The following is a 17,776-nucleotide window of genomic DNA, read 5'->3' on the forward strand; positions in this document are numbered from 1 at the left end:
TGCAGGTCATGAAAATGTGCTGGTGTAAACAATTTGTGGTCTTGCTGTAGCTCTCAGGAGCTGCAAAAGGTTAACAAGATGTTCGTGCTGCACATGGCAGTTTGACATTCAGGTTTCAGTGGTGTGAATAAATCCTTTGAGAGGAGTGATTCTGGGCATTTTGCAGGTTCTGTGATGATACCCAAGAGTCAGGTTCTTTTAAAACCGAGCCAAAGCTCTGGAAACAAGCAGAAATTGGATTCTTCAGGAAGCTTTTGTTTGAAGTGCTCCACTTCAGCACAAGGCAGTTGTGGAAAGACACAATCTATTTAAAAGACTCAGAGTGGCTGCACGTACTGATCTAACACAGAATTGACATTTGTGTGAAAATGAGGGGCTTTGGATTTTGCAGAAGGACAGTGTAGTGTTGTTTGCAGGAGCAAACTTGTGAAATATATTTAGTGTTGAATTTTCGTTTATTCTCTTGAAATGGGGAAGAGATGCTGAAGAGAGGATGAGGTACACCCCACCCATTCCCATGTGATGGAAGTCTTGCCTCAGCCTCATGTGTCTTACTTCCCTCTGTGGTCTCTCCACAGCCTGACTCTGACAGACTGTCTTTGACCTCCTTGTCTAGCTATTCCCTCCTCCTCCTTACAGCAGACTGCTCTTAGCTGATGTGGCACAGCCCTAACCTGGGGCCCTTGGATTAATTATCCTGAACTATAGCAAAGACAGAAACTCTATCCAAACTACTTCTCACTGATAACTTTTTTCTCTGAGTGTGGTTAATGTGGTTTGTCAAACCAGTCTCTGAAGCTGAAGGTATTTTCTGCATGACTGTTACTAGAACTATAATTTTCCTAAAAAAATCAACTTATCCTTGAATGCTAGAATCTTGGCCCCCTCCCCCCCCAACCAAACCAAACCCAGAAACCACTAAATGTAGCAAATGCAAGGGTTTGAAGACGGGAATAGTCTGACAGCTAGGAATTTAATCTAAGCAAGCAACCCCTCTGTATTAAGAGCCTTGGACTAAGGAACTGAATTCTCATGTCTTAAAACATCCCTTTATGGAGCAGTTATGAGAATCAGTCCCGTTCACTTCATTAAATAAACTTAAGGGACAGATCTTGCAGGCTCCATTTGGATTGGAATGCGCTGCTGTGGAAAAAGGACATGGCAGGAAATGCGTAGGAGTACAGCTCTTGTGCCGAACTTATCCTCAGGAATACTGGCTTTAGTTTATTTTCATCCTGTATTTGTATTCTTTAGAAAGATGTTCTATGTTGTACTCTTTAAAAAGATGTCACAGGCATCCTCCCTTAAACCATGAAGCCCACCTTTCTCATTAACACGGGAGAGAAGCTGTGACCATTGTTCCCTGCCAGACACCTGCAGCACTTTCTGCACATCTGTGTAAATACATCTTGAGGCTGTAAGTGTATATCGTGCTGCTATCACCAAGTTTTCCTTGATTTTCCTTTATGATGGCTTTTCTGAAGTCCCTCTAGTCTTAATTTACTGGTTAGAGAGAAGTGTGAAAAGAATCAGCACAGGTTTAAGACAGTGAACACTGGCAGTGCTGGTGTCCCAAGTTAGAGTGCTGCTTTCCTGCAGAAGGCGCATCTGTCTCTCCCTGCTCTGGTAGGGATTATGTGGATGATGAATCTTCCTGAAGATGTGTTTAATAAACAGATCAGTAAAGAGCCCATGAAGAGAGAAAAATGAGTAACCATATTTTCTTTAAGAAGAGCAGTGACACTTCAAATACCATTCCTGGAAAGATGTGTATCACATCCTCACGGTAAAAATCAAGCCTGCATGTATCTCAGACAGCAACATAGTTGGAAGATCATTTAAGTGTGTTAAGAGCCAAAATGTGAGGTCTGTTTCCTTTGGATGAGATCTTAATGAGTTTTGACAGCAAACTTAATGCAGTCATCTGCAAAGGTGGGCTAGTCTTGGCTTTACAGGTCCCTAAAAATCACTTAAACCAAGACAGCCTGACATTAAAAAAGAACTGGCATCTCTTCCTTGTATTCACATGATAATGGACAGCAAGTATTGCCCTATGATTGTCACTCACCATTAAATAGATCTTCCATCTCTGCTTAGGTAGATTTTTTTAATTGTAGGAACACATGGATGTTTGACCACATAGCCTAAAAGACCAAAGTGCTTGACTCACTGTCCTTCCTCTGAAGTCCTACTGAATCCCTGATCCTGGATTGGATTGAGAGTCTAGTTAAAAATGAGTGAGAGGAAAGCTCTAGTGATTACAGCAAATGCTTTACAAAAGGGAGATGAAAAGTCACAATATGCCATGGAGATAAGTGTGTTTTATGGAATGTGGTTTCTGTGCTTTTATAAATCCAAATGGAAGGTTATTTCACAATGCATTGGATTTCCAAGGGTTTTCAGGAAAACATGAGCTCAGATCTTTCTGTCCCAGGTATCTCTGGAATTGAGAAAACAGGTGTTTTTGTGGTTATCAGTCACAGATGTTCACTTAAGAAGGCTTCTAATAGGGCTGGAGAGCAAGGAATGCTGTAGCTTTGAATGAGCAGCACCAGATTTTCCAGCTCTGTTCTTTCAGCAGCCGAATTTGCTGTTTCTCAGATGATCAGGAACTGTGTGGCGCAGCAGGTTGTTGGTCCTCACATTAGAGTGGCTCCTTCAGGCGCAGTCACCGCTGTTCACAGGCCTGAGGAGAGACCAATGTGTTCCCAGGAGTTTGCAATCTCATCTGGCCAAAGGGCAGTGGAGATGGAGCAGCAAAATGAAGCTAAAGGGAGGGAATGCAGGAAGAGCGGTGTAAAGGCAAATACAGGAGTTTGGATGACCCAGCTGCTTTCAGTTTTCTGTAGCTGTTCAACAGTAGAGGTAACCCCACTTCTCTCTTTTTGAATCTTTTCCAGGAAGTCCAAGGGAAAGCCAAATGGTAAAAAGCCAGCACCGGAAGAGAAGAAACTTTACCTAGAGCCAGAATACACAAAGTCCAGAATTACCGACTTCGAATTTAAGGAACTAGTGATGTTACCACGGGAAATAGACCTCAACGAGTGGCTTGCCAGCAACAGTGAGTGTTGTGTTCATACAGCTCTGAGCTTGCTGTCCATGCTCGAGGGGCCATTCATTCACTCTTTTGCTGTTTTCAGTGCTTAGAGAAACACTCAGTGACTATTTATGCTTACTGTGTAATGCATGTCATTGTACCTTGAGTGGTAATTAAGCTGTCTCACGCACAGCCCAGCTGTGCTCAGCAGCATGAAAGCCTTGATGCGTTTCCTCCTTCCAGCTCCCTCCCTGTGGCACTGAGGGCATTGCAGTTTTTGATGCTCTTGGGAGAATCATCAAGATTCCCGTTGACTGCTTGCTAAACTGGCTGGTTCTGCATCTTTCTGACTCAAGCTACTGACCTTCCAGAACAGAAGCATTGTAAAAATGTTGTTTCTAAAGACTTACATGTAAAGCAACTTATGCCTAAAGAAGTTGAGAAGTCTTTTGGTTAGATTTTTTCCCTCCCTGTTCCTTCCAAATTTTGGTGTAATTACACTGGATTTAAACAGTAGACAAGCTGAAAATCAGAGATGTGACCAACTACTGTGAGTGAATGCTGTACCTGTGCACTTCAGCCCTGATTTACTCTACTTCCCTGGACTTCTCCTGCCAGTCCTCACCTGCAGCTGTGGCCCACTCCTGTTTATGTTTCCAACACTGTGTGGTAGTAGCAAGAAGCTACTTTAAACTGCACACCAGGAAAGTTTTTAGAGACTCATTCAGAGAAAGTGAGGTGCCCCATGAGAGGTATTAAGAAGTTAAATTATCTGAGGAGATTTTTAAAAAGTAGAAGTGTACTAGGTTTCCTGCTGGTTGTTTTTACAAGGAGATGTGTCGTGAAAACTAATAGTGCCTCTTTCTAGCCACTGTACATTTTAAGTCTGACTTCAAAAGAACGTAGCAAATTGTTTGCCTTCAGCTTATAGCATTCTACTGTAAAGGTGAGGCTGATGACGGAGACACTTTCCAGTCTTGCTGCTTTGTGAGTAATAAGAGCTAATGCATCATGGTGCTTTCATCTTAAATCAAAACAAGAGCTTTCCTTCTGTATACCTCTTTGTTTTGCAGTTCATCATTAGGCTCATTTAGCTAAATCATGTTTAAATTTGTATGCAAGCTCAAGACTGAGGTTGCTTCACTTGCTCTATTTAAATAATCGTCTGGAGGATAACCAGTGTTTGAAAGTATTCTACTTCTGAATTTCTTTCCTTTGTTTATTTTTCAGCAACGACTTTCTTCCATCACATCAACTTACAGTATAGTACAATCTCAGAATTCTGTACAGGAGAGTCATGTCAGACCATGGCAGTGTGCAATACGTAAGTCAGTATTTTCATTTATTACATATGCAAGGTTTCCATGTCTTCAGAGTTGCCTGGGGAGGATACTGGTATTGGATGGCATTGGGCAAGTGTTTTATGGCAGGTCTCTACTTGTTGAGAACGTGTCAGTTGTGCATCTTCTTCTCTCCCTTCAGCAGTGAAGTGTGGTGGAAATATGGTTTTGTGGAGGACTAGAAGGATGAGAATCTTGGAGTGCTCTGAGCTGGTTTTATAAGGTCAGATCAGAGAGGCAAATGACCATGTGTGTGCCTGGGGGAGAGGGAAAGGAGGGTGTTAAGGAAACATCCCTGTCTGACCATCCAGGAGCCACTCTGGCAGTCTTGAGGTGGGAGGGACCAAGGCCCCTTCACAGCTACACACCACACGCTCAGACCAGCTTTCCTTACTGGCTTGACCCAGGTTTTCCATAGCAGAGTCTCAGACTTTCAGATGCTTAAAATTAACTTGGTACAGTAACTAAATAACTTCATAACAGTCCAATCTGGTGCCTCCACAGAGGGACCCCAAACAAAGGAAACCCTGGGCTTTTATACTCTCACAGCTGAGAAAGCCTGAGGGAGGTCGTGGGTTTGTCAGGTCCTGCTGTGTCTCCGAGTGTCACCTGTCTGGGCCACAGGTCCCCGTGTCCTTTACTATGCCCCTGCCATGCAGAGCTCAGCCCTGAGCCTGCAGTGCAGCTGCTCATGGAGGTGCCTGCACAGAGTGTGCTCCTCAGCAAGGGCAGGGCAGGACTGTCCATACTGGTTACAGCGCTGGGGTTCCAGAGAAGGTAGGGCAGGAGAAGTGAGTTGTGAAAACCTCAGAGGTGCTTCTGAGAGCTGGAATACTGACACAGCACCAGGCTGCTGGTAGATAACCTCTAGCCTGATGTGAGCCACAGGCTCTCTGCCTGAGACCTTGGGCACAGAGGACACAAGTGGCAGCTTTGCAAGAGTAAGGAAAACATTTTGGTTTGGCACTTTTCCGCCTCTAGAATGTAGTAGACTTTAACACTGACTAGCTGTCAGTTCTGAAAGAAAGCTCTGTAGTGTTACTGTACAGTGTGAATATAAGAAAAAGTTACCATAAACTTCTGCTGTTGATGAGCACAGTCCAACATGATGGAATATGAGATCCAGTCAAGTATGAATAAGCCTATTGTGTTTTTGGTTTTTTCCCTCCAACATGTGTTGATAGTCCTTTTCTTCCCTCCTCTTGCATTTCCTGGGATTAATTTACTTGAGATGGATTTTAAAAGAGACGACTGGGCAGTTAATGTTCTAGTACATCAAACAAACATCCCAGGGAATGTACACAACAGAACCATAGCTCTGTATTGTATCTGACAGTCATTACATAGTTCTTAGAAGGAAAGCCTTGCTTAATGCACTGGGCTATCTTGTACACTTGAAATTAATATCAGGGGCTTTCTTTGAGAGCTCTCAGAAGCATGCAAAGTGTATGGAGGGTATTTTTTGCATGTAAAAGTTGGAATGGTAACTGTCAGAAGAGAGTTAAAGCTATGCTAGAGGCTTTGAAACCAAGCTGGAAAAGAAAGTAATAAATCTCCGCTGGACCCAGATTTTATCAAAAGGAGACAGCATGTCTCTAAATAAGAAATGGTGAGCAGTAAGATGAGTATTTTGTTAACTCTTGTTCCCAAGCTTGCTCCTGTTTAAATTCCTGATGTGGCACTGGCTGTCCCAAGCACTGAGTGTGTTTATCCACTTGCCTGGTGGGAAATAGTGGCTAAAAGGAGGTGGTGATAGGAAGCCTGCGTTAGTGTTGCTCCATTCTGCTCTAGTGAGCCTTAAACAAGAGTTCTCTATAAGCGCCTTGTGCTGCAGAATAAAGAGAGGAAGTGCCTGTAGGCAATTCCAGCTGTAGCCTGTATTTTTTAGTGGTAGTGACTGATAGCAGAATGTTCCTATCCTTTGTTTTGGAAAACTGTAAAATGGCGATATTTAGGAATAACAGGAAGTATGTCTACACTTGGGTGAAGCACTTGAAACAGTTTGTGTTTAGCTAAATCATAACTTCAGTACCTTGCTGTACTTGGGGGCAGGTGGCTGATGCACGTTTGCAAACTGGAGGCTGCTTCTAGCAAGCGTGTGGGTCTGTCAAAAAGCCACTGAGGTGACATCAGCTGCCTGCACACCTCAGCACAGTTCAGCTTTGAGGGCCCCCTTCATAATTGTGTTCTCCAAATCCTTATCTTTTTGTTCTGCCTTTCCTAGCTCTGGTAAGCTAAAGATGTGCTTTTTGTGTTGGAGAAGCACCATTGTGCCTTGGACCTGTCTCCAGTGTATAAACACCTAAACACTGGTGGCAGTTGCTGATGAACCTGATGGACACTCCTGGCTTAGCCTTCTGTGGCCATGATCTGTTTGTTCCTGGCCTTTGGAACAAAATAGCATCTGGCTGTGTAAGAGTGCCACAGAATTACAGTACCTTGGAATTAAGGTGCAGTTCGCTATTTTTTTCCCATGGCGATTTCTTGGGTAGTTCCATGTGAAAGTCTGCGTTCTGTTCCACTTTTATATTTTCCCTGCTCAGTTCCTGATGATACATTTTGGATTACACCGTTCTGGTCATGCCTAAGAAAGGCTTTTTTTTATTTATGGTTGAGATGTTCAAGTAACTATTGAGAACTGGTTGCTTGTCAACTTACTTGACATTCAGATTGCACTGCAAGTACCCAGTCCTAAATTTAAAGTATTTGCTGGAACAATAAGCACTGGTTGCAGTGAAATATTTGAGGTAAGGTTTTAACATCTGAGAGAAGCTGCAGCCAACTGACAAACTGCAGACAGATGCAGCTTTCAGCCCTCTGTCAGATATGTGAGATAGCACAGCCATCTGCACTCAGCGAGGAGGAGTTTTTCTGCTTACGGTCACTAGGAGACATCTGACCAAAACTTAGTCTCAGCATAGAACAGATGGAAGCATTTGCTGGCAAGGTGGGATAATGCCAAGAGAAATACCATCATGGCCAGTTATCCTCAAACTTTAACGAGAGTGACATGAATATAACTGTGGGAATTACTTAATTTTGCTCATTAATATGTTTATCACTTGTTGTAAAGCAGGTACTATATTTTAACACAGTATTTACTATTAAAATTTAGTATGCTTTATAGCTTGTTATTACACAAACCAGCTTTAAAGCACTTTGAGCCTGTAAACTTTTCTAGCTGATATTTGGGTAAAACTCCTCAAAGCGCTGCAGTGAGTGTACTAAATAAGAGCCTGTGTAAGTGCTGTACATAAGAGGATGAGTCTACAAAACTCCTGAGGCAGAAATCAAAGATGGATGCAAACTTTCAGGAAGCCCATCTTTCAAGATGTTGTTTTGGTCCAGTGAAATCCCTTAATTGGTAGCGCTTATCACTCTTTTCTTTCTAATCTTAGTCTCCTTTCTCATGTTTACCTTGCCCATAGTGTCTCTGTGTACAGGGAGGGTGTTTCCTCCTCGAGTGCTTAAATCAAACTTGTAAGTTTTACATTTTCTTACATTTAAGTTCCCCCAGCTGTATGGTTTTACATGATGTCTCCTTTCTCTTCTCTGCCATCCAAATATTGTTTACCCCCTATGAAACCATCCAAGCTGTTTCAGCTGCTGACAAGCACTATTCCTGCCTCTGGCTTTCTATCCTGCTTTCTTTATATTGCCTGGTTTTTTGTATTTCTAGCAGGACTGTCTCTACTCCTTTCCAGGCAAAATAATCTTCACAGTATATGCTTTTCCCTCCTTCCAGAACCTTGGGTATTGGTGTAACTTCTGTTCTGCCTTGGCTTCTGTGTCATCAACACCAGCCCAGAATGTTTTAGAGAAAAAGGGATAAAATACATACATGTATTAAGATGCAGTATTGTGATTTTGTTTGTGATTTCACGTTATACTTCATTATTTGCATTGCAGGCTCTTCTCTGTTAAACCCATAGTCATTTCTCCCTGGGATTTAGAATGGAGCTGCAGGTACCTCATATTTCTCCATACTGGGGAGATTTAAATTTGCAGCTTTTTGAAAAGTGCCTTTAGGTCTCATCCTCTTGTCCTTTCTGCTTCCCATCCATTCCCTAATATGGGACTGTGCTGTCACAGTGCCAGTGGTGGAATGTAATTAGGCTTCTGTGCCCAAGTGAGCCCTTCCATGGCCCCAGACTGCTCCTATCTTGTTCATGGAGATAACGCCAGCGTGGGTGGAAGCCGTGTACCAAGTGCGAGATGTTCATGGCACGTCAGGGGCTCCTCTCTTCCCCTAAGGGCTGTGAAATCTGTTCAAAGGCGCCTGAAACACGAGGAAAACACATTACTCTAATCAACAGGACAGTCCTTGTATTTATCCCCTTACTGTGAATGATTCTTCTTTTCAATTCCAGTTTTGCATAATTTATTTTCTTGATTTTCAAGGAAAGGCAAAAAGGATATGCATTGGGATGCTAGAGCAGATTTATTCACTTACATGAGAATATAAGTGAACTTGTATGGTTGCCACGTTGTTCCTTCTGATAAAAATCCAATTATCAACACTCCTTTTTGCACCTAAGGGCAACTCTAAACTGTGCTTTCTGTCTTGCAGTTGAGGATTTCTGCAGCATGAGAGAACTGCTGGGGTAGAGCAGTCCAGCCTGCTTCTGGTTTTGGTGACAAGCATTGTCTTAAGACCCAAAATAAGGCTGAATTGCCTGGGACTGTCTCTCGCTACAGTAATAGACAAAGTTGTGTGTTGGTGCACTACATTGTGTAATTCCTTAGAGGTGGATTGTACAAAGGAAGTGAGCAGTGGTGAAGAGCACAGTCTATGCCTAAGGGCCCAAGTGCTGGGTTTGATGCCTGACATCTCTAAAAAGAACTTTTGACTCCTGCTGTTTTCACCCACTCACCTTTTTTATGCAATTTTGCAGTCAGTCCTTGTCTCTCTCTAGTAAACAACAGAGTGACCAAGTACTACACATAGTGAAAAGGAGCTGAAAGAAAAACTCTAAAAGCTTAATGTTTGCAGAACTAGTTCGTAGTTGCCTTTCCTCTCCTGACTTGAACTACTCTGCTTATTTCTGCAGCTTCCTCGTTTTCATGTGGCTTGGGGCATGGACAGTGTCATTTGGGAAGACCAATACTATGGATTTCTTATCAGCCCTATAATGATATATGACTGTGCCTTGAGCTTAGACGTTTTGAAGAAAGTTCATAAACTGGAACTTCAGGCATGTCTAATGTGACAGAGGAAAAAAAAATTAAAAAGTGTTTTCCTGAACCCCTTACCTGTAAAACACCTCTCAGTGTGTGCCTAATCCAATGGGTGGCTGCTCTTGGTAGCAGTTAGCGATGCTTTAATTAACCGTGATTTTTTTAAAAAAGGATGTCACAGTTGTTTTGTAGCCTTCAGATTCTCTGTCAGCTGAGGGATGGCTGCAGTTAATCAAAATTATTATGGCTGATTGAATTATGGTTGCTTTTGAAGGGCCAGTATCTCCTGTTCCTTAAGATCCAACAGGAATAGTCACTGGTGGCAGAATCAAATGTAAATTCAGGTGCCTGGGGGAGTCTGTAACAGAAGGAGCAGAGTTACATGCTGGTATGGATGTGCAGAAGGGGCCTGAAAACTTTTCCAGGGTTGCGTTTTGGAACAGGCTTTAGAACACCTAAAATCACTGCCAGTACTCGAGAACCCCAGGCTGGAAAAGGTGGTGTTTTGGAGCCACCGTCTGACTGTTTCACAGTATTGCACTACAAGGCTATTTATGCTCTCTGATGTTAAGTATCAGAAGTTCATCAGTTCATCACTGTGCAGGATTGTTGCCCTTTAAATATAGTTCTGTAATGCTTTCCTGTACAGTTCTACAGACTCCTCCCCTTGGAGCCTTTGTCAGCAAGGCTTTCTGTGCTTGGTACTGCCACCTGCACTCTGGCCTAGACTGATAGGGAGAGACAAAATCGCCCAAAACAAGTTTTGATGCAGAAAGAAATGAATCTCTTCTGTTGCAGCTGTTGTTTTATATTACTTGGACACAGCCTCCTGGAGGAGCAGCTGAGGAGGCAGAGTGTGGGGTGGTGACACTGTCCCTTCTCTCCACAGACAGTACTACTGGTATGATGAGCGGGGAAAGAAGATCAAGTGCACTGCTCCTCAGTACGTTGACTTCGTCATGAGTTCAGTGCAGAAACTAGTGACAGATGAGGACGTCTTTCCAACGAAATACGGTATGGCTGCTTCCTGGGGCTTTTAGGGGGTGCCATCAGTCAGGTGAAAGTTGGCATGCAGCATGTGTAGGAATACCAGACAGCTTTCTCACGTCTGTTTGATGGGTTTTAATTGGGGGTTTTTTGGTAGTTTTCTTTCTTTGTGTGTTTCTTTAGTAGTTTAAGTTTGGTTCATTCTTGCAGTAAAAAAGGCTTACACTCTCAGTGTATGAACTGGGGTGAAAGTCTCATATAGTCTTGGCCTGTATTTTGTCATCAGTGCCCCTTTTTCTTCAAGCATTTTGAGATGATCTAGCCTGGGTTCATAGAGGATAAAATTCTGAGAACAGTCTACATGTGTGTGTTCAGTACAGCCCACTGATAGCAAACTTCAGCCTTTGTGTGGTTTTACTATTTCCATTAGAGCCTCAATGCATTAAGAAATGCAGGTAATAAACTGGATTTCCAGGAATGTGGCTTGCTTTCTTTGCCCAAGGCTCCAAAGCATTGTCTTGCAGAGTGTTTGCAGTGTCCTTTCCCTTACAAAGATTAAATAAGAATGTGATTTTTAAGAGCTGAAAAGCAATAGCAAAGTAATTTTAACTCAAATTTGTGTCCTAACAAGATTGCTACATGCAATGCCTTTGGTTAAGGGGAATAAAATAGAAACTTGAAGCTATTGTAGGTGGGCTTAATCAGGACTAAAAGTAGCTGGCTTTGTGAGCCACTTCAACAGGTAATTGGGAAACTAGGACATGACAATATAGGACATTACAGTATAGAAAACATTAAGCTAGCAGCCTTTGCTTACAAGCAGCTTGATCTGGAAGGAGGCAGTTTCTTTCCCATTTAATAGAATTCCAACAAGGAAATGAGGGAATATGTTATATCAAGTTATGTAAAAACTGCCACATGCCACCAAGGCTTCCATTTTAGGATTTCTGAATTGGTGTTCTGGGGGAAAACCCACTCCTGGACAATCTAGATAAGGACAGAGATTAACCTCTTGTTTTTACAACCAGTAACACAAAATGTAGTGGCTTTGAGGAACAATGACACTTGCTTCCTGATTTTTGAAACCTTAAGGTTTAAAATTTAATTTGAAATGGAAGTGCTTAATACCTCCTCTGACTTGTCCCCCAAATCCCTTTAAAGAGAGGATTACATGACACAGGCCCCTCAGGTTGTTTGCCCTATAGGGTGGGCTGGTTGCTCGTACCTACAGCTGAGCCCACCCAGATGCTGCTGTGGGGCTGACAGTGAGCAGCTGGTGCTATCATGGTGTTTCTCCATCTTCCTTTCAGGCAAGGAATTCCCAAACTCATTTGAGTCCCTAGTGAAGAAGATCTGCAAGTACCTGTTCCATGTGCTGGCCCATATCTACTCCTCACACTTTAAGGAGACTTTGGCACTGGAGCTGCACGGACATTTAAACACACTCTACACACACTTTATCCTATTCATCAGGGAGTTCAACCTCGTGGACCCTAAAGAAACCACCATCATGGATGACCTCACGGAGGTCCTCTGCAGCAGCAGCGGGAGCAGCAGTAACGGGAGCGGCAACGGGAGCAGCAACAGCGCAGGAGCACAGAACCACGTGAAAGAGAGATGAGCCCTCCTGGCAGCCCCAAACTAACATTATAAACAATATAATCTATTGTGTGTATGTGTATGTATATGTTCAGATATACATACGGGCATATGCAGCGCTGAAAGCCGACCGCAGCGATGCTGCCACGCAGGACGCGCAGTCGTACGGGGCTGTACGGAGCTTTGGGTTAATGCGCCAGCCGGCGAGAAGTTGCACCAATTTTATTTTATTTTCTGTCCACTCCTCCTTTTACCTATTCAGATGGATGACGAGTGCTGTTTTTAGAGAAGAGCCAAGCTTGAGAGTGGGGCCACTCTTGGTTTTTTTTGGTTCCTTTTTTTTTTTTTTTTTTTTTTTCCTTTTGGTTGGTTGGTTGGTTTTTTGTTTTTCTTTCTTTGGTCTTGAGTGCAAGCCCTTTGGTCTTTCTAGGATGGGGGTCCTGCCATTTAAAAAGTATCTATTATATTATAAGAAGTAACTTTTACTTTGAAGTGGCTTAAAATGCAGGTTTTTTTTGGGGGGTGGGGGTGGTTTTTTGGTTTGGTTTTTACATAGACTGCCCCTTACCCTGCCAAAAGCTCCCCCACTGAGTGCATCTTGCCCTTTGTTAGCTTGGAATGGGAAGAAACTCCTGGCTTGACTAGAGTAGCAGCTAGGGGCTTGCTACATGTTGAAAGTGGGCATGATTCTCCAGTTGTCCCATCGACTCGGTCACAAGGTGTGAACGTGCAAGAGGATCCACAAGCCTTTCTGCTTATTGCTCCTACAACATATATACTCTTTTCTCTGCTCCCCTGCCTCTTATTTTCCCAGGCACAGCTGCACAGGTAACAGGAGTAGGATCACTGCAGTCCAGAACCATGTGCAAGAGTCACCACCATTCGCTTTCCCTTGAACAGAGGCCCGGGGACGGGGGAGAAGGGTATACTGGGTCAGTCACCGCCTGTGCTAGAAAGATGGCTGTTGGCATAAAATTATATTGTTGGCTTATTTTAGTTCATCTGTTCTATAATAATAAAAACAAATCTATCAGCCACAAGCTTTGTTTTTGTGTGTGCAGCGTCAGAAGTCACCAGATACCACCCCGCGAGCCTCCCTTCCACCAGTGAATGCTGCTGGCCCTGCTGGCAGCCAGCTTTATAAACAATGGGTTGTCTTCCACCCTGTGATCTTATATTTATAATAATGAATTCCTTGCTTTTCCCAGTAGCCCTAGGAACTGCCTCCCTAGGGAATATGAAGATAAGCAGCACTTGGAGAGGGGCAGGCTTCCTGTTTTGCACATATGCATTCTGCAAGTACAGCGGGTGCCTGGATAACTTGAAGCAAACACTGTATCCCAGCACCTCTGGATACAATATTATATCATACTGTATTTGGACAGTGATACTCATTTCTTTCCTTCAAGTTTCCAATGAATTCTTGCAGTCATTGATTCCAGCTGGGGAAATGCCAGATTTTGCTTGCACTTGTTCTTCTATCAAAGCTGTGACAATTGTTTGCTAGTGGTTTTGATCATTACCTGAGGCCTATGAATGATTAATAACTGACCTGGCATAAATCTGAGAAAGTTTTTCAGAATGAGGTCTGTACCTGTAGTAAAAGGCAGTAGAGAAGAGGAAGGTAGAACAAGTGCAAAGGAAAAAGCAAAGGAAGAGCACAACCAAGGGGTGAAATTAAAAAGGAAAACACAAAAAACCAAGAAACAAAGCATGAGCAAGAAAGGACAAAAAATAGAAAAAGCACAAGCAAGAAAAAAGCTTGTGAAGAAGTGTGCAATAGCAACAACAGATCATGACGTGTGCAAGTGAGAAAAAGAGTAAGTCTGAAAGAGAGCAAAGAGGCATGAGCACAGGAGAAGGGAAGAGGAGGAGTGGGGGATGGGGGAGGGACTGAAAACAACCTCAAACTTTGTGATGCCAGACTTTTCCTGTGTCCTTTCTGGATTGTGGGTGCCACAGTCTCACTGACCTGCTCAGCTGAGTGCTGTTAATACAGTATTCAAGACCACTCCTTCCCGACCCTGTCCTCCTGTTACAGCCTCCTTATCCGGCCAAGTATTCCATTCAGTCTCCCTGCTGATGTGAGCCTTTCCATTACAAAGTCTGGAGGGATAACCAGAGGTCAGCCGAAGCAGTCGGAACAGTGTCATTGGTAAGGCTCCTCCGCTGCTTGCCCTGAGAGCACAGTGAAGTTCAAGGTAAGAAACTGAGAGCAAGAAACAACAACTCAACCCCAAGTAACTTCTGGTAATTTATGATCTTCCTGTAAAAATGCATTTGCAGTTGTGTTCTCTAAAAGACCATTTAGACCTGAAGCATTTGAGAAAGGTTGGACTTGAATAAGAGGCAGTTCAACCGTGGAAGGACTGACCTGGCTTCAGCTCTGGAGTTTCCAATCACAACACCGTGTTGCCTGTGTCAAACACCAGGGTGACTGTGCCTTAGCTTCCCATAGAACTGTCATAGGAAGTCTGGGAAGGCACGTGTGGGCTCCAAGCAGCAAACACCTCAGCTGCCAGGAGAGCAGTGCAGTCCCACAGTACCTCTGGAAGAGCCTGCTGTTGTTCATGGCAGCTGTCCTGGCCTCAGTCTGCAGGCATTTGAGATTCCTGAAAGCATGGGTGCTTCATCTGCCGGGGTAATCGCTTTATATTTTACAAGCAGTTAACAAGAACACAAATAATGAATCCTATTTTAGTGTGGCCTATCTTGTTGGGTTTAACAGTGGGAATAAGGAAAACACTGAAATTGTGCCAACACCAATGTTCTTCCTGTCAGGAGTAAATGTTACTTTAAAGCTCAGCCTGAAGGCATCTGAGGGTATTTCAGTGGTTACTGAATTACACTGTAGAAACTTCAGACACAGAAGTGCCACTAAGCCTTCAGAGCTTGTCAGTGACTTCCTCCCATGCTTAGAACATGCCACTGATGCCCCACACTGTAAGCACTGAGCCTGAAGTCACCTGGGACTAACACACAGGCTTTAGGTCTTCTAACACGGATGAAATTATCATATTATTGCTTTAAATACGCTTTGTAAATTGTTTAAAGTGATGTCAGAACAACAGAGACAACTTAATTACCCTACATTCAATGCCCCCATATCCCCATGGTTTGAGTGTTGCTAAATAAATAAAATACCACAGAAAAATAACCCAACACTGCTAGAAAACACCTTTTTGAACCATCTAGGCCCACACCCACATATCCACCCCGCCATGCATGCCTTTGGCAGGCCTTGCCTTGTCATACTCGGCCAGTGCAGAATCCCTTACCAACTTTCAGACCTAAACCCACAGCAAAGCACAAGCTGTCACAGGGCTGAAGTCTTTCACTTAAACCCAGCAATACTCCTATGTGTGTTTTAGGGCATCCTGTTCTTGATATTTGCTGCTCTGCAAACATGAGCGATGTGCTGAAGAGCTGAGGTTGCATAAATTTATAGCATATATAATTTTATAGGGTGAAATGTTTTATCAAGCTGAAACTTCCTCCCATTTGTCATTATCCCATGGTCTTTGAGGCTGCAGCACCCTTAGGAAACCCAAGCCTAAGTGCCTATAAATAAAAAGAGGAGGAAAATAATTTCTCTATCCATGCCATCTGGAGTAAATACCAGCAGCAGGTAAGCAAGCACCACGGTCAGCAGCTTGTGTCTGTCACAAGGACTGCCTCTGGCCATTCAGGGAAGGGGACATGGGAACAATGCCACCACATCTTTTGCACAGCCGCTTGTACCTTTAACCTCAAGGGAATGAAGCTGTGTAGAGATCAGAGGAGCAGCTTTACCCCAGCCCTTAGAAAGGTCCTGAAGTAGCAAGCTGGAAACTGAGTCAGGCATCTTTAACCCAGCAAAATCAAAGCTATGCCTTTCTTCCTTGCCTGGGGATTGCAGGAGGTTACCAAGTCAGAGATCCCACAGAGCACACTCCTTTTATATGTGAGTAACAACCTCTTAACCAAGTGAGTTAAGAAACTCAACCAGAAAACACCACTTTGTTGACAAGAAGATCTGAAGGAGAAAGATGGCTCTGAGGTACCACCAGTTCTGGCTGAATATGTGCATGGCTGGATGCTCCTGGAAGTGATCAGGGGCTAAAGATGGATGCTGTCAGGTAACAAATAGCTCCTACACATCAGCAGGAGACTGAAGGACTGCCACAGAAACAATCCGATAAAAGAACAAGCCAGCTTTATGAAGCCTACTGAGCATGCTGATCTCATCAAAGCCACACTTCACCCAACAAGCCTTTGCTCACATCTGTCATGGAACTTGTCCCAGCCAATCCTTAGGTCACCATTTCAGCTGTTAACAGAAAGAACTCAAATCCAGAAATAGTCTTCCATTATCTAAACTGCAGACAGAGGAGTAGGTTGTTGTTTTGTTCTATTTAAACCTACTAAACAAATGAAACCAATGTTTGTGCCTGTAGCACAAGTGGCAACACCAGGCAGTTTAAATGTAGTTCTGTTGCCCAGTGGCTGTCAGTAGTCACAACACAGAGTTCAGTATGGCTGAGTTATCCATGCTGTTGTGCCTTCTGAATATAAACCCAGTCTCTGAAAGATTTCAAGACAGATCTAGTATCTTTAATATGGTAAACTGCATGCAGTACAGCGAAATCTCTCCAAGTGAACTGATGATACAACATGAGAAAAACTCCAAACAGCTGACAAAAACCGCTCAGTGTCCTAATGGGTCTCTATTCTTTTCATGGATAGAACTGTTCTGGTTGTGACAGCTGACATGAACAATAAGACTTTTCAAAGCTAGGTTAGCATGTGACTTGGAGAAAACAGAAATTGTTGTGGCCAAGCACTCAGATGAGAGAACACTCAGAGAGCTTTGTCTAGCCAAAAGAGAAAAAAAAAGCAAAAGGAAAAAAAAAAGCAAAAGCAGCAACTTCTTTTTAATGTTGTCATCTGCTAATTATTTTCATTATTTCTAAAACATAAGCATTAAAATGCTCTGGCACTTTCCCACACACTAGTGCAGGTAAGCTCACATTCTCTCACAAAGTGGTGGAGGGTCCCTCACATAAACCTCCTCCTCCTCCTTTTAATGGTGTCTGGGATAATTCAAAAGAAAGAGTAGAAAGAGTCTGGGCTAGACAGGCTTTGTGCTCAGTGGAGAGCAACCCTCTGCAACATCAGCTCAGATACAGAAAGGGCAAATGCCACCTCACAGAGGATTTCAGCTTCGGTGAAACCACTGCTTCAACCTGACATCAGTAAGGCTTAGAAGACACCTGCCCTGAAGCAAGTACTGCCCTGGAGGACTGCAAAAGGAAATGTAAACAGGGAAAACAAACTGGTCCTGGGCACCAGCCGCTAATTTAACTCCCAGTCTGAACCGAGGGCTTTAATGGCAGTGCAGGAGCTGGCGGAGAATCCCCAGTCTGAGAAAGAGAAGAAAGGCAGCGCAGCTCTGCAGCTCCACGCACTCATCCAGCCCCACAGGACACACAGCAGGTACAGAGCCCTGTTCTGATCCTGTGTCTGTGCACTGAGTTCCTTTAGGAAAGGCCTTTACTTGACAGCGCTAATTCCAAGTAGATGAAATTTCCTAAATTACTTGTTTCCCCCCTCTTAATTGCACTTGACAAAGTATCAAACACAGAAAGCTGATTTC

General features: G+C 43.5%; 1 protein-coding gene across 4 annotated transcripts in view; it reads left to right on the plus strand.

Moving 5' to 3' along the window:
* MOB2 (MOB kinase activator 2) overlaps window positions 1-13,181 on the plus strand; it is a 109,889-nt gene extending 96,708 nt beyond the window's left edge. For all 4 annotated transcript variants that reach the window (XM_069016981.1, XM_069016980.1, XM_069016978.1 and 1 more), the window contains exons 2-5: window positions 2,901-3,061; window positions 4,268-4,361; window positions 10,445-10,569; window positions 11,853-13,181. In XM_069016981.1, coding sequence (XP_068873082.1) covers window positions 2,901-3,061; window positions 4,268-4,361; window positions 10,445-10,569; window positions 11,853-12,163 — 691 coding nt within the window. In that variant the 3' untranslated portion in view covers window positions 12,164-13,181. The remainder of the gene's footprint in view (window positions 1-2,900; window positions 3,062-4,267; window positions 4,362-10,444; window positions 10,570-11,852) is intronic.
* The last annotated feature ends 4,595 nt before the right edge of the window (window positions 13,182-17,776 follow it).

This window comes from Aphelocoma coerulescens, chromosome 5 (assembly GCF_041296385.1).
Source record: "Aphelocoma coerulescens isolate FSJ_1873_10779 chromosome 5, UR_Acoe_1.0, whole genome shotgun sequence".
Classification (NCBI taxonomy): domain Eukaryota; kingdom Metazoa; phylum Chordata; class Aves; order Passeriformes; family Corvidae; genus Aphelocoma; species Aphelocoma coerulescens.